General features: G+C 49.3%; 2 protein-coding genes and 1 pseudogene across 6 annotated transcripts in view; 2 read left to right on the plus strand and 1 right to left on the minus strand.

Annotated features, from left to right (window-relative positions):
* The first annotated feature begins 62 nt into the window (after positions 1 to 62).
* Bysl (bystin like) lies at positions 63 to 10,089 on the plus strand. The gene is made up of 7 exons (XM_048445387.3): positions 63 to 629; positions 4,453 to 4,615; positions 7,320 to 7,458; positions 7,711 to 7,844; positions 8,608 to 8,768; positions 8,905 to 9,007; positions 9,449 to 10,089. The coding sequence occupies exons 1-7, from the start codon at positions 365 to 367 to the stop codon at positions 9,792 to 9,794; spliced, it is 1,311 nt and encodes a 436-aa protein (XP_048301344.2). The 5' UTR covers positions 63 to 364; the 3' UTR covers positions 9,795 to 10,089.
* On the plus strand, positions 6,966 to 7,065 carry LOC125407702 (U6 spliceosomal RNA; annotated as a pseudogene).
* Positions 10,090 to 11,318: 1,229 nt separating the features above from the next.
* The window catches only part of Ccnd3 (cyclin D3), a 91,562-nt gene continuing 77,965 nt past the window's right edge, over positions 11,319 to 24,915 (minus strand). For 3 of the 5 annotated variants that reach the window (XM_085679266.2, XM_085679265.2, XM_085679267.2), the window contains 4 exons: positions 15,982 to 16,197; positions 13,397 to 13,556; positions 12,840 to 12,976; positions 11,319 to 12,417 (listed from right to left, as the gene is read on the minus strand). In XM_085679266.2, the coding sequence (XP_085535392.1) occupies positions 12,250 to 12,417; positions 12,840 to 12,976; positions 13,397 to 13,556; positions 15,982 to 16,152 (636 nt within the window). In that variant the 5' untranslated portion in view covers positions 16,153 to 16,197 and the 3' untranslated portion in view covers positions 11,319 to 12,249. Of the gene's footprint in view, positions 12,418 to 12,839; positions 12,977 to 13,396; positions 13,557 to 15,981; positions 16,198 to 17,061; positions 17,739 to 24,915 lie in introns of all 5 variants that reach the window. The other 2 variants (XM_048445409.3, XM_085679264.2) reach the window with 1 other exon arrangement.

The following is a 24,915-nucleotide window of genomic DNA, read 5'->3' on the forward strand; positions in this document are numbered from 1 at the left end:
CCACAGGAAAGGGGCGTGTCCGAGCGCTCCAGCGGTGACACTTTACGTCATCGACCCGGCTCCGCCCCCAACGCGCGCTTTGGTTTGACAGGATACCTTAGCCTACATGAGTTCTGGAAAAGGTGACTCGGACTTCCACCTCTTCCAGACAATGAAATTACCTGAGAATTTGGGGAGTCCAGCTCCAAGTCCCGGAGCTCGTCGAGACATGGCGGTATATGAGGAACTTCCGGCCTCCGAACGCTGGGAGGCGCTGTGATCTCTCAGTAATCTCTTGGCCACCGGAATTCAGCGCGCAAGCGCAGTCTTAGCTTTAAAGCCGGTTCCCCACGTGTAAACCTTGTGGGCAAATTTTTCGAGAAAAATGCCCAAAGTCAAGGCGGCCCGTGGGGCCGGGAATCAGGAGAAGCATGCACCTCTGGCCGAGCAGATTCTGGCTGGGAATGCAGTGCGCGCAGGAACCCGAGACAAACGGCGAGGACGCGGGGTCGAAGAGGAGGAAGAGTATGTGGGACCCCGGTTGAGTAGACGGATCTTGCAGCAAGCCCGGCAGCAGCAGGAGGAACTCGAGACCGAACACGGCACTGGAGACCAGCCTGCAAAACCGCGAGAGCGCTCCACGCGGCTGGGTGAGTGACGAGAGGTGGAGTGGTGGGTTGAGCCGGGTTACCACAGTCGTTCCGGATACTGGGTTGGAATTAAAAAGAAGAGGCAGCTTTTCTTTCCCGCGTGGTCCTCCACTTCCACCTCTGGCTTCCGGAACCTCAGAGGAAGTGACCGCGCACACCAAGTTCTAATATTTATTCTCTGGGCTTTTGAAGTATTTGTGGGCTACCTGCGTTAGTGCTTTTAACTGTGGTAAGAGTTAGGCAGTTCTAATACCAAAATAAACAAGATACTCGTCCCTGCTGTAAGCATCAGAAGTCTATCCCAAAGCAGAGAACATTAAGTAGATAATTAGAGTAATATATTCCAGCCAGGAGCGGCGGTGCTCGCCTGTAATCCCAGCATTCGAGAAGCTAAGGCAGAAGCCCCTCTTGGACTACATAGTAAATTCCAGATCAGCCTGAGCTACATGGTATAACCCTGTCCCTCAAGAGATTGAAACAAAATGAATATATTCCTATTCAAAACAAAACCGCTATTAATTCTTCAGGGCAGGTATCCCAGGTTTCGTGCCTTTTTAACTAAGATCTGGAAAGCAAATGGGAAATGTTCCAGTAACAGAGGAAGACAAAAGTGTGCTTTAGAAGCGCGAGAGCCTCAGAGATGAGTGAAAAGTGCTTGATACTTGTCTCATTGGGAAGGATCTGTTGTTGATCTCCAGTTGCTTAGTTTTCCTTTTTTTTTTTTTGTCCTGAAAGCAGTATTGAGATAATTGAATATGGCTTTAGGGCCATAGTAGCTTTACCTGTTTTCTTTTAGGTGTTAAATGAGGTAGGGTCTCATGCCCAGGATGTGTAGATGAGGATGACCTTGAACTACTGATTTTGCCTCTGGTTCTAAGTGGTGGTACTACACCTGCCCTTAAAAATTGTCTTTTTACCTATTATACTTTGTTTCCTTAATTTGCTCATGCTGAATTTGAACATGCTCTGTGACCAAGGCAGGCCTGAGCTTTTGGTCCTCTGTGTTGCTGCCAGCAAATTCCGGTTTGAAGCCATCTATTTGATAACTACTCCCAGCTTTTTCTCCCAGACATTGCTCTTCCAGTAAACAAACATTTTTACTTATATCCAGCTGTCTGCCTGACATCTCTCCGCTTGCTCCATGGAATCTGTTAGCACATTAGCCTTCCCGGGCTCAAAGCAGAATCTTGGCTCCTCCTCCTCATTCTACATCTGATTAGTCAGTAAACCCTGATGCCTTTATCTTCAGAATATATCCAGAACTGGATCACTTTCCATTAACTCTGAACATTTTCCTGTTTAAAGAACCACAGTCTCTCCACTTAATTACTGTGGTAGCATCATAATTGTGTTCTGTAACCTCTGTAGTCCATTCAACAGCTAGAGATCAACAGCACCCTGCTTGACCCACCTCTGCTGTTGCTCTGAACACAAACTATGGAGGTGATGAGATAATTCACTTGGTAAAATATGTGCTTTGAAAACAGGAAGCAGTTTGTGGTCCCAGAGCTTCTAGGCTGAAGCCAAATCAGCTCATCCCAGGTCCCAGCCAAACCCTGTCACAAAAAAACAAGGTCATCAGATGCTGAGGAGTAACACTGAAGATTCACCTCTGCTGCACACGTGATGCAAGAGTGCACATGCATACAGAACTAAAATGCCTACCCCACAGATGTCGACATCCATTTCTGCCCTGTTCGTTTTATAACACTTGCCTTCTTCTGTTTTTTAACATTCTTTTATTTTGTGTGCATGTGCGTGCCATAGCATGTGTAGAGAGCAGAGGAAAACTCTATTGAATAATTTGGTCCTCAGATCTTAAGAACGCTTGTTCGTAGCTGGGCAGTGGTGATGCACACCTTTAATCCCAGCACTTGGGAGGCAGAGGCAGACAGATCTCCAAGTTTGAGACCAACCTGGAATACATAGTGAGTTCCAGTCAGCTGGAGCTACACAGAGAAACCCTGTCTCAAAAAAAGGGGGGTGGTAACACTTGTTCTTGCAGAAGACCGGAGTTTGGTTCCCAGTATTCACATGACAGACCACAGCTATCTGTATCTCCAATTCCACGGGATCATGTGCCCTCTTCTGACCTCTTTGGGCACCAGGCTCACTTGTGATGAACAGCATACACATAAAATAATATATATAAATCTAAAACAAAATTAAAACAGTTCTCACTGGACGTGTTATGCATACTCTCCTGCGCTATGTATGCCCTTAGTCCAGTTCTGTTGCAAATGACCTATTGTTGTCTGGCATTTCAACTCCTTTGGTTTGTTAGACTCTTTTCCAGGTGCTTTGCCAGCTGTATGTGGTGTTTCAAAAGTAAGCCAGGTGTGTTGGCACATAACTATAAATCCTCAGGAAGCAGAGGCAGATAAATAGATATAATACTTGGGAGGTAGAGACAGGAGAATCAGGAATTCCAGGTCATCCTTGAGTGTATGAGTGAGTATTGCAGAATAGAATATTTGTTTAACTGTGTAAAGATGTGTACTTTTGTTTGTGTTGCAGAATAATTGCTTAACTATCTAAAAATGTATTGAATTTATTTAACTATGTAAAGACGTATTGCAGTTTGGCCTTGCTGGCCTAAGGTACCTGATAGGTCTGATAAAAAGCTGAATAACCTGTAGCTAGGCAGGAGAGGTATAGGGTGGTCTGGGGTGCAGAGAGAAAAAAGGCCAGCCCAGCATGGACCTGCCAGCCAGCCAGGAGGCAGGAAAGCAGGTTGAACAGCTTGTAGATGAGGTGAAGGAGCCTCGGGGCAGCACGTAGATTAATAGAAATGGGTTAATTTTGGTTTAAAAAAAAAAAAAAGCTAGATAGAAACAAGCCTAAAGCTGAGGCCGAGCATTCATAGTTAATGATAAGTGTCATGTCATGATTTGGGGCTGGGGGTCCAAGTCAGTAACTTATGTATAGCCCTTGATTAGAGACTGAATATCACTGCCTAGCCTTGGGGCCTTCCAGGTTGGCTGTACCTTTCCTTTCTGGCCCTATAGTCCTATTTCTGGCTCTGATTCTTTAATGCCCAACATTCTAATAATATTAAAGTCCTTTTCTAGGATATGAGACACTGTTGCTCTCACATTGCCCATCCAAAGCCTCATCGCCCTCTGTACTAATTATTAGCACAGGATTCAGCTCTACTGTGCAAACGGCTAGCGGAGAAGAAGGCGCAGTCAGGATCCCACTCGCCTGCCCTGGGCACATCAACTTTTCTATCTTAGTTTGAAGTGATAGTGCCGACTTTTTGGTTTTTCAAGACAAGGTTTCTCTGTGTAGCCCTTGCTGCTTTCCTGGAACTCATTCTGTAGACCAGGCTGTCCTAGAACTCACAGAGATCCACCTACCTCTGCTTCTGCCTCCCAAATGCTGGGATTAAAGATGTGCATCACCACTGCCCAACAATAGTGTCTTTTTCTTGGGGTTATCTGACTAACCAGGTTACATGTGTGTAGATCCTTCTAGATTACTGGCATTATTTCATGTGTTGTATTTTATCTCTCAAGATTTCAAGTTTTGCCAGGCAGTGGTGGTGCACGCCCTTAGTCCCAGCTCTTGGGAGACAGAGGCAGGTGGGTCCCTGTGAGCTCGAGGCCAGCCTGGTCTATAGAGTGAGTGCCAAGAGAGGCTCCAAAGCTACACAGAAATCCTGTCTCAACCTCCCCCCACCCCAAGTCTCAGAAAACAGAAAGATAGTTGGTAACTCTGTGCTCCTTCCTTTTGCACACGTGTGTCTCCAGCACCCGGGCATGCAGTGAACTGACTCAGAAGCCCATGCTCTCCTTGCTTACCATTTTACCTTCCTCTTTAGGGCCAGGAGTGCCACAGGATGGATCTGAGGATGAGGATGAGGAGTGGCCCACCCTGGAGAAGGCAGCCAAAATGACCGGGGTGGACCACCAAGCAGAGGTGGTTGTGGACCCCGAAGATGAACGTGCCATTGAAATGTTCATGAACAAGAACCCTCCCATCAGGTAGGGCTGTTTTAAGTGTTGGTACAGTGGATCCTGGCAGAAAGTTCCCGCAGGCTAGTAAATATCCTGGCCAGCTTTTGGTTTGAGCATTGTCAACCTTCTGAATGGGCATGACTCAGACTCCAAATATCTGCCCTTTTGTCCATCTGATGTAGAACTTCCTGGATTACCCAGTTCCTTTTAATATCTGGAGTCCATTCCACTGTGTTTGTTTTTGGTGTATTGTTCTCAGATCTTAGACGTCCTTTAATTGGGGGCTTTCAGTCTCAACTCTGGCATTTGGATCCCACCTGCCTGCTCTGGGCACTGTGAAGCACCCAAACTATCTAGCGGTTGAAAGATTGAAATCTTTATTAGGGAAAAGCACTGTGAAGCGCCATCAGGCCGTGTAATCTAGGGCACATTGGAGACACTTTGAAGCACCCAAACTAGAGGTTGAAAGACTGAAATCTCACCCATTCCCTAATAAAGCCTTAAGGCCCTAGGTGGGTTGTTAACCTCAGAATCTCAAGTCCTACGTCTATGTCTGGAATAAAAAGCACCTCCCATCAGCCACAGTGGTGGCTCACACCTTTAATCCCAGCACCCGGCAGAGGCATCTTCAGCCAGGGCAACCCAGAGAAATCCTGTCTCAAAAAAACAAAAAGAGGGGCTGGAGAGATGGCTCAGAGGTTAAGAGCACTGACTACTCTTCCGGAGGTCCTGAGTTCAATTTCCAGCAACCACATGGCAGCTCACAACTGTCTGAAAATCCAGTTCCAGGGGACCTGACACCTTCACACCAATGCACATAAAATAAAAGATAAATAAATCACAAAATTTAAAAAAAAAAAAAGAAAAGAAAAAAGTGCCTCCCACTAGTGTCCTGCAAATCTGGAAGGTCTGAACACTGTTGCTTGACTTTTCTGCCGTGCAGGAGACTAGAATCCAGGGTCTCCTGCATGCTAATCACTGAGGGGCAATTTTAAATACACATCAGTGGCTTCTGAAGATTCCCTCAGCAGACTGTAACCTACTATGGTGGTAATTTTTTGATTTCTTCATTTTACTTTATTGTTACACGAGGAGGGTGGCCCTTTGTTCCCTCCCGGCCGCCTGGCTGACTTACAACCAAATAATCACACAGAAACTGTATTCATTTAAATACTGCCTGGCCCATTAGCTCTAACTTCTTATTGGCTAACTCTTACATATTAGTTTAACCCATCTCCATTTTAATCTGTGTATTGCCACGTGACTGTGGCTTACCGGCAAGATTCTAACCATTGTCTGTCTCAGGCAGGAGATCCACGGTGTCTGCCACTCTGCCCTTCTTCCCAGCATTCAATTCTGTCTACTCCGTCTACCTAAGTTCTGTCCTATCAACTATGCCAAGGCAGTTTCTTTATTTATTATCCAATGAATGTATGTACATCATGTGCATTCCTGGTGTCCATGAAGGTCAGAAGAATGAGAACAGGAATCACCGCCACTGTATAGGTGATGGGAACTGAACCCAGGTCCCCTGCAAGAGCAGTAAGTGCTCGTAACCTCTGAGCTGTCTTTCCATCCCCAGGCCATGGTAATTTTGAATCCTCATTTGATAGTTTCTGTTTAAAGAGGCTGAAATGGGGAGGTGGCAAGATGGCTCAGTGGGCGACACATGCTTGCTACACAAGCCTGGTCCCTAAGTTCAGTCCCCGCAGCTTACTTTAAGGGTGCCAGCAAACTCGACACCACAGAGTAGTCTTCTGACTTCACATGAGCACACACAACAATAACAGTAAAGTTTTCAAGGTAATTGAAAGAGGCTGAGAAGGGGGCCATTGACTTAAGGACTGGTTTCTATGATGAAAGGAAGAGGTTGCTGTGGTAGCCTCCTTAGTGAATGAAGATGCCTAGATAGAGATGCGTGTCACACCCACGAGGCCAGAGCTCCAGTTTGTACTCTGATAGTGCTCCTCATTCTGCCAGCAGTGATGGGTGTGTTTGAAGTAGGCAGCCTGTGATACACACTGATTCTAGACTGGTAGTTGTGAGTGGTGCCCATGCAGTCTCTGATTTCACCCCTTAGCTGACTGGACAAGGTTTTGCTATTACTCTCACCACTTCACAGCTAGGAGACCGGGCATAAAGGAGTAAAGTGACAGGCCCAAGGTCATACAGGGGCAGAAGAGTGACACCTGGGCAGGCTGGCTTCAGACTGCAAGGACCTAACCTGCACAGCACTGCCAGCTTTGCCCTAAACGCGGTGGCGTTCCGGTCCTTTGCTCTCTGCAGTCTGTAGTGGCCAGGTGGACGTACAGGGGGTTGAGGCTGCGTGTCCCAGCGGGATCGCAGGTTGTCAGCATCCAGGGGAATTGTAAGTTGCTTGCTTCTAGCAGCACTTATGCTAAAACTGAAACAATAAGAGACTGGCGTGGCCCCTGTGCAAGGATGAGATGCAAGTTTGTGAAGCATTCCTGTTTCGTTTTGGGACTGTTTTTGTGGCTCTCCTTTTTCCCTTTGAGATAGGATTTCACTGTGTAGTCCTGGCTGACCTGAAATTCCCTATGAAGGCCACCGTACTGGCCTGTCTCCCAAGTGTTGGGATTAAAGACTTGTGCCACCACGTCTGGATGACTTGTGTATTTCTCTCTCCCTCCCGCCCTTCCATGAGAGGGTGAGGGGACTTTAAAACTTCCTGAAAGTGATCTACTTCTTTGTCCCTCCCCTGTCTCCACAGGCGCACTCTGGCTGACATCATCATGGAGAAGCTGACTGAGAAGCAGACAGAGGTGGAGACTGTCATGTCAGAGGTGTCGGGCCTGCCCATGCCTCAGCTGGACCCCCGAGTCCTGGAGGTCTACAGAGGGGTCCGGGAGGTAAGGGTTACAAGGGCATGTGTGGTGGAGTATCCTAACAGGAGGGTTCTCACACATGGCACCTAACTGAGCCAGAATTGAGGCTCGGGTTCTTGCGCTGCCTCTTACCTAGAAGTCACTAAACTCTGGTCCCCTGAAAAATGAGCGGTTTTGGGTTGTTCTGAAGGTGAGGTGAGGCAGCGCATGAGAACACAGTGACGGGGCCAGGACCACAAGCATGGGTGCTGATGACTTTGCCTCCGTCATCCCCAGGTATTATCTAAGTACCGCAGTGGGAAACTGCCCAAGGCTTTTAAGATCATCCCTGCGCTGTCCAACTGGGAGCAAATACTCTATGTCACTGAGCCTGAGGCCTGGACTGCAGCTGCCATGTATCAAGCCACCAGGTAGAGATGGGCTAGGGTGACTGCCCTATGGGACAGGGTGTGGGTGTGCAGGCTCTGCCTTCCTTAGCCATGCCATGGGCCAGCCCATCCCTCCCCCCCTCATTGTTCTCATAACTTTTCATCTTGCATTTATAGGACAAAGTCCTGTGGTACACTTCCATGAGAAGGGCTTAGATAGCTTCCAGGCTATGGTCCTGGTGTGGGAAAATAGCTTGAGATTTCTGATTCTCCAGTGATATCAGGTCCTTCATGATGGGGAAAGGAGAGAAAGTAGCTGAGTAGCCAGCAAAAACTGGTCTACCTACGGAAGTAGTTTGAGGTGCCTCGCTTAAATAATGCACAGAACTCCATGGGTTCAAGCACCAGTCCTTGTAAGAAAATATTAGGGTCTGGACAGGTGACTCAGTGGGTTAGAAAACCTGGGTTCAATTCCAGCACCCACATGGTTGCTTCAGGAAATTCGATTTTTCATCTGGTGTCCATGGGAACCAGGCACATATATGGTGCACAGACATAATGCTGGCAAAATACCCACACACGTAAAATAACAAATAAAACAACACCAGGGAGACAGCGCATGCTCTCTCTGGGGGTCATCCTATATTGCTGACCGGAATGTGGTCTGCACAGAGCTCCCATATACAACTCTCTCAAATGATGTCCCCATATCTTACTATAAAACCTCTTGTGTGCACCATCCACAGTGATATTTAAAGGGCCAGGGCCAGACTGTCTTGTGACTTGGAAACTCTCACCCTGCTAGAATTTTTGCCTCTAACCTGAAAGAACGCATGGCTCAGCGCTTCTACAACCTTGTCCTGCTTCCCCGAGTACGAGACGACATTGCTGAATACAAGCGACTCAACTTTCACCTCTACATGGCCCTCAAGAAGGCCCTCTTCAAGCCTGGAGCCTGGTTCAAAGGTTAAAGACCCAGAAGCTGGGGAGAAATGAGGGGTCAGAGGTCCTGCTTGGCAAATGGTTGTATTCCATTCTTAGATTCGGGGTGGTTGGGTACTGCTTCGTTTCCCTTACCGCAGGATTCCATGACTCTGCCTAGGAATCCTGATCCCACTGTGCGAGTCTGGCACTTGTACCCTCCGAGAAGCCATCATCGTGGGCAGCATCATCACTAAGTGCTCCATCCCTGTGTTGCACTCCAGGTAATGTTGGTGAGGTGGAAGAGACTGGCCAGTGTGGAGAGCATGTAATAGAGAGACCAGGACTTGGCGAGACTGGCTTTTTAACCCAGTGGGGGTATGATTACTCTAGTAGAAGAGGTCTTCAAGAGCAGGGTCCTAGGACCTGGTGCATAGTAGGTTCAGTAAATAGTTGAATGATTGCATAAATGAATGGACACCAGGAAGAACGTGTGATAAAAGGTGGGGGTGGTGAGACATTCAGACATACGCTGTGATTGAATACAGGGATTGCTTGCTATCCAAGCCAGATGCAGAGGTGTGGGTGGAGAGATGAGCAAGCAAATCCTGGAGTGGAGTCGTAAGTAGGTGAGGAGCCTACGGCAACACCTTAGACACGCTGTAGGTAAGGCTCAGTCTGGGGAGACTTTTCTCCGTGGCCCATAACTCCACCTTCCCTCCTAGTGCGGCCATGCTGAAGATTGCTGAGATGGAGTACAGCGGGGCCAACAGCATCTTCCTGCGCCTACTGCTGGATAAGAAGTACGCATTGCCCTACCGTGTGCTGGATGCCCTGGTCTTCCATTTTCTGGGTTTCCGGACAGAGAAGCGCCAGCTGCCTGTGCTCTGGCACCAGTGCCTTCTGACACTGGCACAACGCTACAAGGCTGACTTGGCCACAGACCAGAAGGAGGCCCTCCTAGAACTGCTTCGCCTGCAGCCCCACCCACAGTTGTCTCCTGAAATCAGACGTGAGCTTCAGAGTGCAGTCCCCAGAGATGTGGAAGATGTTCCCGTCACCATGGAATGAGAACAGTCCAGGGGGCATGGGAGGACGCCAAGACCCTAGCTGGTAACCCAGGATGTAAAGACCTAGGTCAGGGCACTGAAGGGTTACAATGGCATATGTGGCTCTAGCCCTGGGCAGGAAGACTGAATCTGGTTGGCTTTCTCTGCCATTGTAGGCTTTGGTCCCTGCTCACTTCTGGGAGCTAACAGGAGTTACCCCAGCTTAGTGCTCCCACAAGCCAGCTGGCACTTGCTCTCTCTAGTTACTGTGTCAGCTCACTGGGGTGCAGATAAAGCAAAGGCAGATATTTATTGGAGCGCTGTGTTTTGGTACAGTTCCTGGAGGTTCCTGCCTCCCCTGTAGCTAGAGGTGAGAGTCACTCGTAGCTTTTTCCAGTTCCGAGGAGTGGGTTCTTAGTTTCCACAGAACCCTCACCCTGCCCCTTATTCTTCACAATTGTCTGTGTGTGTGTGTGTGTGCCCCGCCAACCACTGACATGACATTCATGGGCTCCTTTGGGGACACCATTGGAAAAGTGACAGCCATTGCTGTCAGTGAAGACTGTGCAGGAGCAGGCCCTTTCTCCAGCAGACAGCAGCAGAGTCAAAAGGTCCAGCAGTTTCTTCCTTGCTTTCTGAGCTTTAGGTGGTTGACAAACCAGGGTCAAATGCCTATTTGTATAGATGATGAGCAAAGAACAATCTTCATAGCTTTTAATGGCTTGGAGAAATTTGTGTGCAGCCAAGCATAGATCTCTAAGTTTGAGGCTAGTCAGGACTAGCTATACAGTGAAACCCTATCTCAAAAAAAAAAAAAAAATTGGGGTGGGGGTACATCCACGTCCCCCCATTTGGCACCACAACGGACTCCAATCATCCTACTAGTCCGCTTTTGCTCTCAAAAAAAGTGCACCTGTTAAGAGTCCAGTTTATGTCTCTGCAGTACTGGGGAAGTGTTTCCAGACGCACCCGTACCCCAATCATCAGCTTTTGTTTTAAGATTTATTCATATATGTCTACACATCAGAAGAGGGCACCAAATCCCACCATATATGGTTGTGAGCCACCTTGTGGTTGCTGGGAATTAGGACCTCTGGGAGAGTAGCCAGTGCTCTTAACCTCTGAGTTATCTCTCCAGCCCTCATCAGTTACTTTTTAATGTATATGAGCATCGTGTCTGCAGGACTGGTGTTAGAGACAGCTGTGGTCAAATCCAGATTCTCAGGATTAGCCAGTGCTCTCAGCTGCTGAGCCACTGCTCCAATTCCCAGATGCATTTTAGAACAGAATTTTGTCATGTAGCACAGGTTACCCTAAAACTTCTTTCTCTACCAAAGATTACAGGAATCCCACTGTGTGGGAGCACAACAGAATTTTTACATAAAACTGTCCAGCCCTATTTTCACATGAGCCCTCTGGGGTATGGTGGCCACTCCTTACACTGTAATTTAGATAAAGAGGGCCATATTGCCTAAGCACTCCCTTCCTGAGATGCCTGACTCATGCCTCCCACCTCTACACAATCCCAGTGACTGCAAAAGCCAGGTTTATTCCGGAATCTTTATTAAGGCAGCATGATAGAAATGGGCCACCAGCCCAAACCTTGTGGCCTAAGGAAAGACCTGTGTCAATAGGGTTTGCCCTCTCCAGATAGGCCCCGTCACCTCCAGAGCATCCATCCCTGCTTAAACCCTCAGATGGAAGATGAGGTACGGAAAGAGCCTCAGGAGAGGAAGGCACGGCCCCATCCCAGGCTGTAGCAGCTCCTGGACCACAAAGCAGTAGCAGAGGGGAGGGAAACAGCAACCGCCAGGGTTACCACCACTTGTGGGGTACAGGCCTCACTGTACCCTCTTACAGTTGTACTCAAAGCAATAAATTAAAATGACCATCAGCACCCCTCAAGACCCCTCAATCACAGAAGCTAAGCAGGAAGCAAAGCAAGAATTTGTAGGTTCTTGCCCCTCTGACCAAGGCCTAGGCTGTTTCTTCTAAGAGCAGCTGGGAGCATGGATAACTCGGCAGCCATTTATCTGGTTCTTCGTGCATGTCTGTCGGGATGCCTGAAGGACGCAAATCCAAATGCACTGAGCCTGGGAGGGGCAACACCTTTGAAAGGAATTGGGGCATTTTGGCAATTGAGAAGATTAGAACCCCAGAGAGGAGAGACTCTGAAGGGAATGCTGGTGCATGAGTTTTACCTGTTTGAATTTCTCTGACCAGCAATGGCCCAGAAGAGCCAAGGTGGTCAGGTTGGGGGGAGGAGGAGCTGACTGGCCATGCAGAGCCCTCACGGCCAGCCAGCACCTTAGTGCACACTGTGGGGATAGGCAGGACCTGGCCCCTTGGGCTTTGTGAGAGGAAGAAGGGTCCCCGGGTCCCCCTCTTCAGATATGGCATGGATTGTTCTAGAGGAAGGGAGGGTGTGGCAGTGGCCCCTCCTCTGCTTGGTGGCCACCTGAAGGGGCTGTCCCAAGCTACAGGTGGATGGCAGTGACATCTGTGGGAGTGCTGGTCTGACTGGATCCCTGGCTGCTAGAGCCCCGGGGAGCTTTGGGCACTGGGCTGGGCGCTGTCTGGGCAGCTTCCCTGAGGCTCTCCCGGAGCGCAGCTTCGATCTGCTCCTGACAGGCCCGTAGGCAGTCCTAGGAAGAAGAACATGGTCAGCAGATGGGACTCTTCCCCACAGCACTGAGAGCAGCCCGGTGGAGGGAAAGGCCACCCCCCTGCACACCGGGAAGTCTGGGGAGGTTAGGCCACAGCCCAGCCCAGGAATCAGCTCTTTAGTTCTCAGAAACTGGCAAGAGGATGTGGCAAGGGTGTGAGAGCAGCCCTGCATCTGACACCAAGTCCCCCACCCCAGGCCGCAGCATACCACTTGGCAAGAGAGGGGCAGCTACATGCAGTGTCCTTCACCCCACCCCGCCCTCTCCAGAGGCAGAGATAAAGGCCACTGAAGCAGGCTAGAGTGTATAATTGGAGTTTGGGGGTGAGGGGTGTGAATGCCGCCCTCTTCTGGGGATTCAAGGGATAGCACAGCTTTTTGTGAATGGGACCTGAGACTTACCACTTCGGTGCCTGTGATTCCTGCCAGCAATTCTGTGAGCTCATCTGCAGACATAGAGCAGGCACCTAGGCCTAGCACTGCAGCCCCAATACTGCCCGTGGCGATCATGGATGGAGGATACATTGCAAAGGTGTAATCTTGTAAAAGAGAGGGAACCGTGAGAAGAGCCATCTTATACTTTTACTCCTTGTTACAACATGCCAGGCTGCATGAATACAGCATACTGGGAACCCCCAGAAGTGGGTGGGCTGATGGCAGGGCCAAGGGGAGGGTTTGGGGTGTGTGCATGGTGCCGGCAATTGACTGAGACATGCACTCTGTCATTGAACCGCTATACCTCACCCTACCTTGAGTGAACAGTTCCATCTACCTTAGCAGAGAATGCCCAAAACCCTGACATGGAGACCTTAGGCAAGTCACTATACAGTGCCTCACCTCCATCCCAGGATTGCCAAGATCCTATATAAATAGCTCTGAGTATTGAAATAATCTCCTGGTTACTACTTATCCTTCAAATCCTGATTGTCCCAGACTAAACATGTGTCCAAGGCCCTTACCTGTAGCGCAGAGGGCCAGAAAGGTCTGGGCATGCTTTTTGACCAAGGCCTGTCGGTCGCTGGGCAGAGAAAGTCGGTGCAGAATCAGAGCCAGGAAGTCATGTGCGATGACAGCAGCAAGGTCCCACTTGAGCTTCCCCAGGACGAGCACTTCCCATTCCTGGGGATGGGGGAATAAGCAAGGAGTCAGTGGCTGGCATGAGAACACAGCAGAAAGTTCACAGTTCTGCTTCTGGCTGCAGGGGTTGGCACTGAGGGCAGGCAGGAGCTAGGGGCATTTACTTGAGCCTTACTGGGTGCCAGGATGACTGACATCCCTTAGTCCTCCAGGAACTTGACACCAGCCTGAGTTGAAGCAGGCGGTAAATGGGAAGAACTTGAGAGGGCATCATCCCTAGCCTGTTCCTCCCCAGCCCTGCATCTCAGCCAGGCCTCTTAAAGAGACAGAACCAGCATGAAACACTCCTGAGGTTCCTCAGAGGGAGGTTACCCAACCCCACCCACACCCCTTTTGTGGGACATCAGGGGTGGGTCCTGTCTTAAGACAGGGAGGCCAAGCCAAACAGGATGAATCCAGATGATCCCTGAGGAACCAGCCCAAGCCTACACAGCCAATGAGAGGTCTTAGAAGGAGGCTGGGAGCACTAACCCCAGCTCATTTGTCTGGGGTTCCCAGTCCGGGCCTGAGTTGCATTTCCGAGTTGCACACATGAGGATTTCTTCATTGTTTTATCTCAGGAAGGAACTCATGGGTTTGACTCCTCAATGAGGTAGCAATGTCATCAGCCCCACCCAACCTCTTCCAGGACCCCAGCAACAGCTGTCCCTCTCTTTGTCTCCCGACCTAGGTGTCAGCCCCAGGCTTCTTAGAGGACCCTACAGACAAAGCCTGGGCTAGAGTCAGAAGTAAGGTACAGAGGCTTGCCCTGGTAACCAATCGCATCCAGTCTTCAAAGGAACAAGAGGCAGCCAGAGTGTGGGGGGTCCTCACTGAGGGAAGGTGATCACCCTCCCCCATATCCAGACAACATGCGAATCACAGCCATACTTCTAGAACATCATGGCTGGCAGAATACATTTCATCCCCGGCTTTAAGGCGTTCTGGTGCGTGCAGTGCAGTAGGAATTTTCCCCTCCTTTCTTGGGCCTCAGCTTCTGCTGTGCAAGGGTTTAGACTGCTGGAGTTCTTGGAGGTCCCTCACAACTCTGACCGCAGGCCACTCAGAGCGCGGGTCTGGAGGAGAAGGACTTGCCTATTCTGAAAAACTGCCCTCACACACACTCGTGTAGACCACCCTAATCTCCTCTCAGAGAGGAAGTCTTCCACCTCCTTGCCTCAGTCCCTCAAAAACATCTTGCTCCCTGGCTCTGGAAACTACTAGATTCCTCACAAAGAGCTGTGGGGCCTCCCGGATTCCCAACTCAGGCCTCCCATCCGTGAGAGCTGCTTGACAGGAAGAGGAATCCAGTTCCCCGACTCACAGCAGTCAGGGGCCCCAGTACCCTAGCTTCCCAGCCAGCCAATCACATTAGTCTGCCTGCTGCCCTCCTCCCTAGGAGATGGGGCCCAGAGAGTCCTTTCAGGGTCAGGGAAGGCTTGGCCAGCCACAGAATAAGGTGGAGGGAGATGCCAGTTCACCCACCCTCTCCCCCAGACCCTGTGGGAGATGATGTTCATGCTCCCTTCCAGATCCAAGCAGTTCCTCCACCTCCTCCCTAGACTCCTCCGGGGCAGGGCAGAACTCAACCGATTTTTGCCCCGCCTGGAGGAGCCCAGCCCAAGTTCCCAGCAAGAGGCCCCAAGGAGCCACTTCCCAAACCACTACAGTGACAGCAGCTCCCCACAGGGTTATGAAAGCCCTTGGTCTGAGTGGGAGGGCCAGGGGGACCAGCATCATTATCACATCGGAAGCAGCTGCAGCTGAGCTCCCTGTCTGCCTCTGGCCTCTGGCTAAGAGGCAAAGGGAGAAACCAACCCTTCCACGGGCCCAGGGCAGCTGCTCCAGTGTTTCAGAAGACGGGGAAGGGAGGGTAGGGAAGGGGCTCAGTCTTTGGGAATAGAAGGGAAAGGGCTGAAAACACCTCAGCACTTCCTTCCAGCAATCAGGGCCTGGCTTTAATCAGCTCTGGGAGGCTTTTCCATCACAAAGTCCACACGGGGATAAAGACTCATGCAAGGCAGCCCCCTCCCCCACGTGAAGCACATTCCACTCCGGTGGGGGTGTGCAGACATGCCCTGCTGCTGCCAATAAATAACTCACGGTGGCTGTGTAAACCCAGAGGCAAAGTACTAGTGTATAGACCCGCAATTGGACTTGTTGCTATCTGGGGGAGAGACGAGTTAGAAGTGGAACCCCACTATGGTCAGAGGAAGGGGGTTCATTTAGTTTCAAGCCTGCAACTGAAGCACAACTACCACACTACATGGCCTTTGTCCCACCCTAGTTCTTTTCCAAAACACTGGCCTGGAGGAAGGGGAGGGTTGGTGAGTGAGGGGGTGAGCTTGGCATTCCTTTTTCTAGTACATAGGGCGACAGTATGTTGAGAGCGGGGAGGGGGGGTGCAAAGGGGGGATTCCACACGCACCCGCAACTGCCAGGGAGCCACAGCTTGGTCCGTATAGATGCAAAGCTTCTCAATAGTCAGGGGCGTGGTTTCGCGCAGCTTGGAGGCCAGCAACAGGCAGACGGTACCGAGGAGCTGCAATTGCGCCTTTCGGGTGGGGACGCAGGACAGGTAGCGATCCAGGTAGTTCATGGCCAGAGGGAAGACATCCTCCTCGCAGCGCTGCTCCTCACACACCTGAGGGATGGCGCACGAGTCATTGCTAGGGAAGGACCAAGTGAAACACAGCAGCATGGGGGGTGGAGAGAGAGTGGAATGTGGAGCAAAAAATAAACAGAGGGGATAAACTTACAGTGACAAGTATCTATAACAGAGGAGGATGCGCCCTCCCCAAGGTGACCCCCCCCACTTCCTCTACATGGCCTCCTCCCCACTCCGGAGTGGAAGGGGTGTAAAGGAGAGGAGCCCTTGCTCACCAAGGATTCCAGACTCCCCTCCCCCACGTCGAGCGGAAGGGGGACGGAAGGGTCACCTACAGAGAATTGGGACCTTACCCTCATTACCACCACCCACTGCACACACACTCCCTAGGGGAAGGGAGGGAACTCCTGCCGCGGTCTCCTGCACTTTTCATTTCCCTGTGGACCGGAACCGAGCGCGCGCCACCCCCACCAGCTTCCCCCGCCAGAACCCCGCGACAGACACAGGAACCAGTTCTGGAGAGAAGGCGGTCGAGCCCAGAGTTTTCCAAACGCGCTCCCCGAGAACACCGGGCGAGGAAGGAAGCAAGAGACACCGAAAGAAGCCAGAGGGGAAATAGTGGCCCTTAGCCCGTTTTCCCGACCCGAAGTGAAGTTTAGTTACAGTGCCAAGTGATTGGCAGTCACAGAAGAAGTCGATGGGGATTGGGAAAAGGAAAGGGACACAACGCAGGCAGCTGGCTAGGGTGCCTGTGTAAAAAGGCCAGGCCCCTGAAGTCTGGGCCGCCAAAGCATCTTACAGATTGTGGTCCGGATCATGATGCCCCGACAGGGCAACTTCGATTTGCTCAGAGCCGGAGGTGGGGGTGGGGTGAGGAGAGGGGACCGGTCCGGGCCTTACCTCCAGCATCCAGTACGCAAGCATCTTCCGCATGTGCGGCTTGATCTCCTTTTGCACGCACTGGAAGTAGGAGGCTCGCGGCACGTAGCGCTCCTCCAGGCGGAGCAAGCTCTGCAGGACACGCTGGTCCCCCAGCAGCCGCGGGTCGGGCCCGGCCCGGGGCGCGTGCCGGGTGCCCTCGCAACACAGTAGCTCCATCCTGCGACGGCTCACGGGCGAGAGCAGGAGTGCGGGCTGGCAAGTCCTGGGAGAGGCGACGCGCACGAGGGAGAGCGCGGGGTGCGGGCGGGTCTGGCGCTAGCGCTGGCACTGTACGGAGAAGCCCCAGCCCGCCCGCCACCCGCGCGCACCGCTTCCCTGACAGGCGCCCCGCCCCTCGCGACGATGTAGCAACCGTGGAATGCTTCGACGTCACAACGTTCCAAGGGGGCGGGGCCGCAGACGGAAAGGGCTGGCGGGCGCTATCCCCTCCTTCCCCGCACCCTCATTGGTCCGCTGGGCTCCGGCCTGCAGGCTTCCGGGCCCTCGGGGCCCTCCCGACTGAGGGGGTGGAGAGAACTTTCTGGGAGGGTGCCTTCTTACCCATCAATGGGCCCTGTCGTGACTCTGGCTACCCAGGAAAGAATTAGTCGCCAAAAGTTATTCATTCATTCACGTATGTGCCGTACTTCATTGCTCTAGGGAATATGGTAATAGCGGCATAGTTGGCTCACTCCTATCTTAGGGTGCTTTCCAGGGATGAACTGAGTTGGGCTTTATTTTGCAGACCATGAAATTGAAGCACAGAAGTGAATTGCAAAGATCTCACTGTCAGTCCTCCTTGGGGAAACCTAGCTCTAGAATCTTGTCTACTTAAATGAATTCCACAGACCTGCAAGCAGCAGCATCTGGAAGCTGACCAGAAATGTAGCTTCTAGCTGATTCGATGGCTTAGAAAGTAAAGGATCATGTCACCAAGTCTGACAACCTGAGTGACCCACATGGTGGAAGAAAAGATTCAGCTCCCATAAAGTTGTCCTCTGACTTCCACACCAGTGCTGTAACATGCCTCCAACACACACACAAATTCTATTATAAAATTATATAAATTACTAAATTATAAAAATGAAAAGCAAAAGAAGAAATGCAGTTTCTCAGGTCTGCTGGATAGGCCACTGCATTGTTTAGAGATTTGTGGAACACTTCAGTATGAATAGTGTTGGTCAAAATCAGGATATTAAAAGCCATTTGTGGCAAATGCCTTCATTCCCAGCATTCAGGAGGCAGAAGCAGGCGAATCTCTGTGAATTAGAGGCCAGCCTGGTCTACAGAGAGAGTTCCAGAACAGCCAGGGTTACACAGAGAAACCCTGTCTCAAGAAACAAACAAACAAAAAAAGCCGTTTGGAGCTGGATGTGGTAGCGCAAGCTTGTGATTCTAGAACAAGCGAAGTCATCAGGATCCCCTATACAGACACTTCAAACCAGTCTGGGCTTGATGAGACCCCCCCCCAACACAATCAAAGAGATAGAGAAGCTGAGGATATACCCAGTTGCTTAGTATGCTCGAAGCTAAGGGTTCACCGGCACTGTAGAACCAGGAATATTGTCCTACATCTGTAATTCCAGCACTTGGGAAGTGGAAACAAAAGGATCAAAAATTCCAGGTCACTGGTCAGTGGTGGTGCAAGTCTTTAATCCTAGCCTTGGGAGACAGAAACAGGCAGATCTCTGAGTTTGAGACCAGCCTGATTTATTAGTTCCAGGACAGCTAAATCACACTGAGAAACACTGTCTTGAAAAAAATTTTTAAAAAAATTCAAGGTCATTTTTGGCTACTTAATGAGTTCAGGACCAGCCTGGGTTATAGAAGATCCTATCTCAAAAACAAAACACAACCAAACTAAAGAATAATAATAATAATAAAGTGGTTTCTTGTACTTATAATAATAGGACTTCAGAGGCTGAGAGGACTACGGTAAATTTCCAGACCAGCCTGAACTAGAATGAGACCTTGTCTCTGAACAAAACAAACAAAAAAAAATCATGTTGCAGGACATGATGATACATGTCTGTGATCAGACACATGGGAGGAGGCAGGAGGCTGTGGAGTATTCCAGGCCAGCCAGATGGGAAAAGAAAAAGGAAAATAGTAGAAGACTGGGGTGGGGTGTGGTGGTGCACACCTTTAATCACAGCACTTTGGAGACAGAGGCAGGCAGATCTTTGTGAGCTCAAAGCTAGCCTGGTTTAAGTAGAGAGTTGTAGGCCAACCAGATTTTCTCAAAAACAAAAATAGAAAGAAAGAAAGAAAGAAAGAAAGAAAGGAAGGAAGGAAGGAAGGAAGGAAGGAAGGAAGGAAAGAAAGAAAGAAAGAAAGAAAGAAAGAAAGAAGGAAAAGAAAGAAGGAAAGAAATAAGGCAGGAACCGAACCATGCGGGCACAGCACTGTCCCCTCAGCCCAAGTGATCTCTAGCACAGGAACACACAAAGGATAATCATGAGCCCATCTGTATGCGGGAGGGGTCAGAATCCACCACTGCATCCCCATGTGGGACAAATAAGGCATGATGGGATTAGTCCACAGAAGGTCACCTCTCCATCTTACCTTTTAGCCCCACACTGACCTTGAACTCCCCACTCACTCCCACTCTGTGTCTCAGATTCCCAAGTGCCAGGATTAAAAGTATGCACCATGATGCTTAAACTGCAAACTGTACACTTAAAAAAAACTGGGAAGGGGGCACGTTTGAAACAGGGTCTTATGTAACCCAGGCTGGCTTTGAATTTACTCTATGACTGAGGCTGGGTTTGATCTTTCTGCCATTACCGTCCAGTTGCAGGCACCACCCACACAAACATTCTGCTAGGTTTTTGAGACAGGGTCTCACCATGTAGCTCTGGCCCATGACAAGCAGGATAGCCTCCAGCAACAATCCTACTGCCTTCTCTCAGATTCTGGGATTATAGGCAAGCACCACCAAACTTCCTGTCCTTAAGTCCTGTACGGCAGCATCGCCTCTCTATGAAGACCAGCAGCAGTGACAAGTCTTCATGTGCATATACAACGTTCCAGGACTAAACACACCTGAGATGTAATAAATCATTTAATCTACACCACAACTTTAGAGGAGGTATATTATTTTACCCCCTCCCGGGGGCGGGGGGAGGGTAAGGAAGGACAGGTTTTCTCTGTGTTGCCCTGGATGTCCTAGAACTCACTCTGTAGATAAGGTTGAATTCAGAGATCCACCCGCCTCTGCCTCCTGAGTGCTGGGGTTAAAGATGTACACTACCACTGCTCAGCTGTTTTGTCCCTAACAGGAGCTGGAGTGCTAATACTCAGAATTAGCGACTAAATAACCATTAAGTGGTCACACAGCTAGCAAGTGGTGGGGGCAGGCCACAGTCCAGCCTAACTCCGGAGTTCATGCCCTTGCAGGGGGTGGAGGCCAGTCTAGCTCCAGAGTTCATGCCCTTGCAGGGGGTGGGGGCCAGGAGGGAGAGATGCTGGGGTTCAAAGCCAGGACTTGATACATGCTAGGCCAGTACTCTCTGCCATTGAGCTACATCTCTAACCCCATGGTTTCTTTTTACTTTAAAGCTTGAGGACCATTGCATTAGAATTTGAAAACAAGAACAAAAAAGGTAGCTAGCTGCCAGGAAGAGGGTGATGGGCTGAAGAAGAAAGCAAGCCACACCTGCTGAGTTAGAATCAGCCATGGAGAAGCATCCATAGACACGGGGTGGGAATGTCTTCAGAAAAAAACAGGGAGAAATCCCAGAGAGCCAGGGCAAACATGCTTAAGAATTTGGAAGAGAGAATGGAGGAAAAGAAAACAAAACGCTGATTTAGAAAAGTAGGGGGCTTAGTAGCAAAGGCTGGAGAGCACCTGCCCGTCCAGCTCTTGACCACTTCATTCCCTTGCCTCTTGTGTTGTCCCATGGGTGTATATTGATTTATTCCTTGTTGGTCCCTTAACTGAGAAAGGGCATCCAGAGACAGTTGAGTCCTAGAAGCTTCTTTGTCTTCTTGGAGAGCTGTTCAAGATTCCCTCTGTCTGGGGTTTTCAGGGCCAAGGACCTGGCCAGCTACATAAAGAGCGGCTGCTGAAGGAGCAGCAGGTGGGTCCTCGGAGAACTCCTGAGGTGCCCGGATCTGTTTCATCATTGCTGCCCCTCAAAGAATAGAACTAAGAGGACTAAGCAACAAGGCAAGGCTTGGGGAATGTAGCTCAGTGAGTTCAATTCCAAGCACCACATAAAACGAAGAAAAACAGGGCAAAGCCAGGTGTGGTGGCTCGCACTGGTAATCTCAACAATCACAAGGAAGGAAGATCAGAAGTTTAGGTCTACCCTGGGATACAGGAGACTGTCTCGAAAAGAGAAAAGATAAGAAGCAGAGCCATGACCAAGGGGGTACATCAAAGCGCTTCGGGCCAGGTACAGCCAATTACAGAAGTTACTCAATGAAATGGCACAAAAGAGGAGAGCTGGAATGAAATGTCCCACGCCAGAGGGAAGGCCCCAAGGAAGAAGGACACCATTCCTCCTTCCTCCTCCCACTCCCTCACCTCTTTATCACTGGAATGTCTACAACTGAGACTCAAGAAGAGGGGACCAGGCGAGGCCTATCACCTCACAGTTACCTTCAGACCCACTAAAATGACAGGGAGGGAGACAAACCAGGTATAGGCGAAGATGAGGGGACATGACCCCAAAACAGGAAGAAGCTGCTCTCAGTTCAAAATCTGGGTCCACACCCATGACTCTGAGGAAAGACCAGTCCTCCCTTGGCTGCTTCTCTTTTCCTCCAGTTGGGTAATAGCAAAGATCCCTGCTCTACAGGGGTGTTCTGAGACCAAAGGGCCCAAAGTGTCTTGCACACATCTGGGGCAGAGAGAGCATGCAAAGGCAGTAGTTTCTAAACTAACTGTGGTGGCCACACCTATAATCCTAGTACTGGTAAGTCTGAGACAGAATTGCTGCAGGTTCAAGACCAGTCTGGGCTACCCAGTAGTGAAACCTGTCCTCCTAACTCCCCCTCCCCCGTAAAGAAAGCCGTTTCTGTAATCATTCTCCTCCCTCTCAAAAGTACCCTTTCTCTGAGCTGGGTGTAGCTCAGTGGTAAAGCACTTGCCCAGAATTCATGAGGTCCCTAGGTTCAATCCACAGATCCACAGTAAGAAAAAAAAAGTTCATTGTGATTATGGGTACTTAAAAGCCAGGCTTGTTCTTGTGTAAGGGTATTTACAACCATCAATACAATAATAGTGGCTAGACCTAAACCCAGAACTTCCTGGATGCCAAGAACATGTGTCCCATATGGCCCATTTTTATAACTGTTTTACAAACATTTACTACAACTGAGAAATTAAGAGGCTGGAAGGATGGCGGCTCAGTGGTTAAAAGCACGGTTATTGCAGAGCCCAAGTTCAATTCCCAGCACCCATAAGTCATCTGTAACATTAGTTCTAGGAGATCTAATGGCATCCACAGGCACCAGGCATGCATGTGGTGCACATAAATACACACAGGCAAAATACCCCAATCCATAAAATAAAAATAGTTTTTTCTTAAAGTTGAGAAATAAACCCAATACCAAAAGCTGAGCATGATGGCACAGACTTGGAATCCTAATAGGAGATTCTCCCAAGTTCAAGGCCAACCTGGGCTATAGGGAATTCCAAACCAACATGAGCTAGAATAATCCATAAAAACAAGAACAGTTACTGAGCCTTTAAAAACAAAGGACCAACTTTAATCCCAACACTCGGGAGGCAGAGGCAGGTGGATTGCTGTGAGTTCAAGGCCAGCCTGGTCTACAAAGCGAGGTCCAGGACAGTCAAGGCTTCACGGAGAAATCCTGTCTGTCTCAGAAACAAACAAAAGAGTTCTTACTGTTCTTGAGGACCAGAGTTTGGTTCATGGGGAGCCCTGGGCACATGAACACACACACGTGCACACACATGCACATGTGCACACAATTAAAAATAAAAATCTAATTTTTTTAAGCTCAAGATCATCTTCAGCTGTTCAGTGAGTTTGAAGCCAGACTGGGCTACATGAGTCCCTATCACAAAGGGGAAAAAAGTAAAACAAACAAAAAACATGGAACCCTTGGACTGTTAGAGAAACCCTGTCTCGAGAAACAATAAAGTAAAATACTACATTCTGGAGAGGCATGTTAGCACATGGCTTTAGTCTCATCACTCCAGAGGCAGAGGAGAGTGAGCTCTGTGAGTTCAAGCCCAACTTGATCTACATAATGAGTTCCAGGCCAGCCTGTGCTAGGTAGTGAGTATCTGTCTCAAAAATAGGTAAATAAATAAACTATGTCCACATTGTTCTTATAACATACATACATACATACATAATGTACCGCATAACATAATATTAAAAGAACAAGATAAAAACAACACACGAATGTTTCTTCCCACTTCACAGTGAAATGTCTTACAAGTGGCATAACATAATAGGCAGGTTTTCCTATTGATCAAGAAACTCTGGAGCTGGTGAGATGGCTCTGTGAGTAATGACACTTGATATAAAACCTAACAATTTGAGTTCAATATCCAGGATCCACAAGTGTTTTACACACACACACACACACACACACACACACACACACAGAGAGAGAGAGAGAGAGAGAGAGAGAGAATGTAATTTTAAGAAGAAAGCTGGGCAGAGGTGGCTCATGTCTTTAATTCCAGCACTCGGGAGGCAGAGGCAAGAGGATCTCTGTGAGTTCGAGGTTCAGGACAACCAGAGCTACATAGTAAGACCCTGTCTTAAGAAAAACAAAAAGAAAGTGAGGGGAAGGCACAGAGGGAGGGAGGGATGGAGAGAAGGAGGAAAGGAGACTATAACCTAATTAATTAATTAACTCTAGCCTGGGATCAGTGGTTAAGAGCACTTGCTGGGAAATCAAGGCCACCTGATTAGCCTCACATCAATGCTGGGCACAGTTGCAGGTGCCTATAACCCCAGCATGGAAAAGATGGGGCAGTGCTCCCTGGCTAGCTAGCCTATTCTAAACAGCAAGCTTTAGTTTTAGTGAAGGACTGTCTCAAATAAATAAAAACTGTTTTGCTGTTGTTTTGTTAATGTTTCCAAGGCAAGGTCTACCTGGCTTAGACTCACTGTGAACACATTTGGTCTCAAGCCTGTGGCCATCCTGCCTCTGCCTTCCCAGTGCTGGGATTACAGGTATATACAACCACAGGCCAGCGGGAAAGCGAGTATCTATACCCATAGATAGATTTCAGCTAGTGTCTCCTCTAGTCCAGGCTAGCCTCATACTTGCTTTGTAAATGAAGATGCCCTAAAACTTCTGACCCTTGACCCTGTCTCCGGAATGCTGGGGTTCCAGGCAGCCACAATGACTAGTTTGTACAACGCTGAGGACTAACCCGGGGCCTCCTACAGGCTAAGCAAGTACTCTACCCACTGAGGTATGGCTATCTCCATGTTAAAACTGTTATGTTTTATTTTAAATGTACGTATGTGTGTATGTGCATGCTACTGCATACACAGAAGTCAAAAGACAACTTGAGAGAATTTGTTTTCTTTTTTAATTATGTAGTTTCTGGGAATTGACTCAGGTCACCAGGCAGCAAGAGTCTTTACCTAATGGCTTTCTTGCAGGCCCCATTATATTTTGCTATATTTTTATTTATTTATTTATTTATTTATTTATTTATTTATTTATTTATCTATTTATTTATTTATAGGCAGGGCCTCACTATGTAGCCCTGGCTGTCCTGGAACTCACTATGTAGACCAGATTAGCTTCAAACTAACAAAGATATGTCTGCCTCTGCCTCCTGAGTGCCAGGATTAAAGGCCTGCACAAGTATGCTCAGATATATTTAAA

This window comes from Myodes glareolus, chromosome 18 (assembly GCF_982192425.1).
Source record: "Myodes glareolus chromosome 18, mMyoGla1.1, whole genome shotgun sequence".
In the NCBI taxonomy this organism is placed as follows: domain Eukaryota; kingdom Metazoa; phylum Chordata; class Mammalia; order Rodentia; family Cricetidae; genus Myodes; species Myodes glareolus.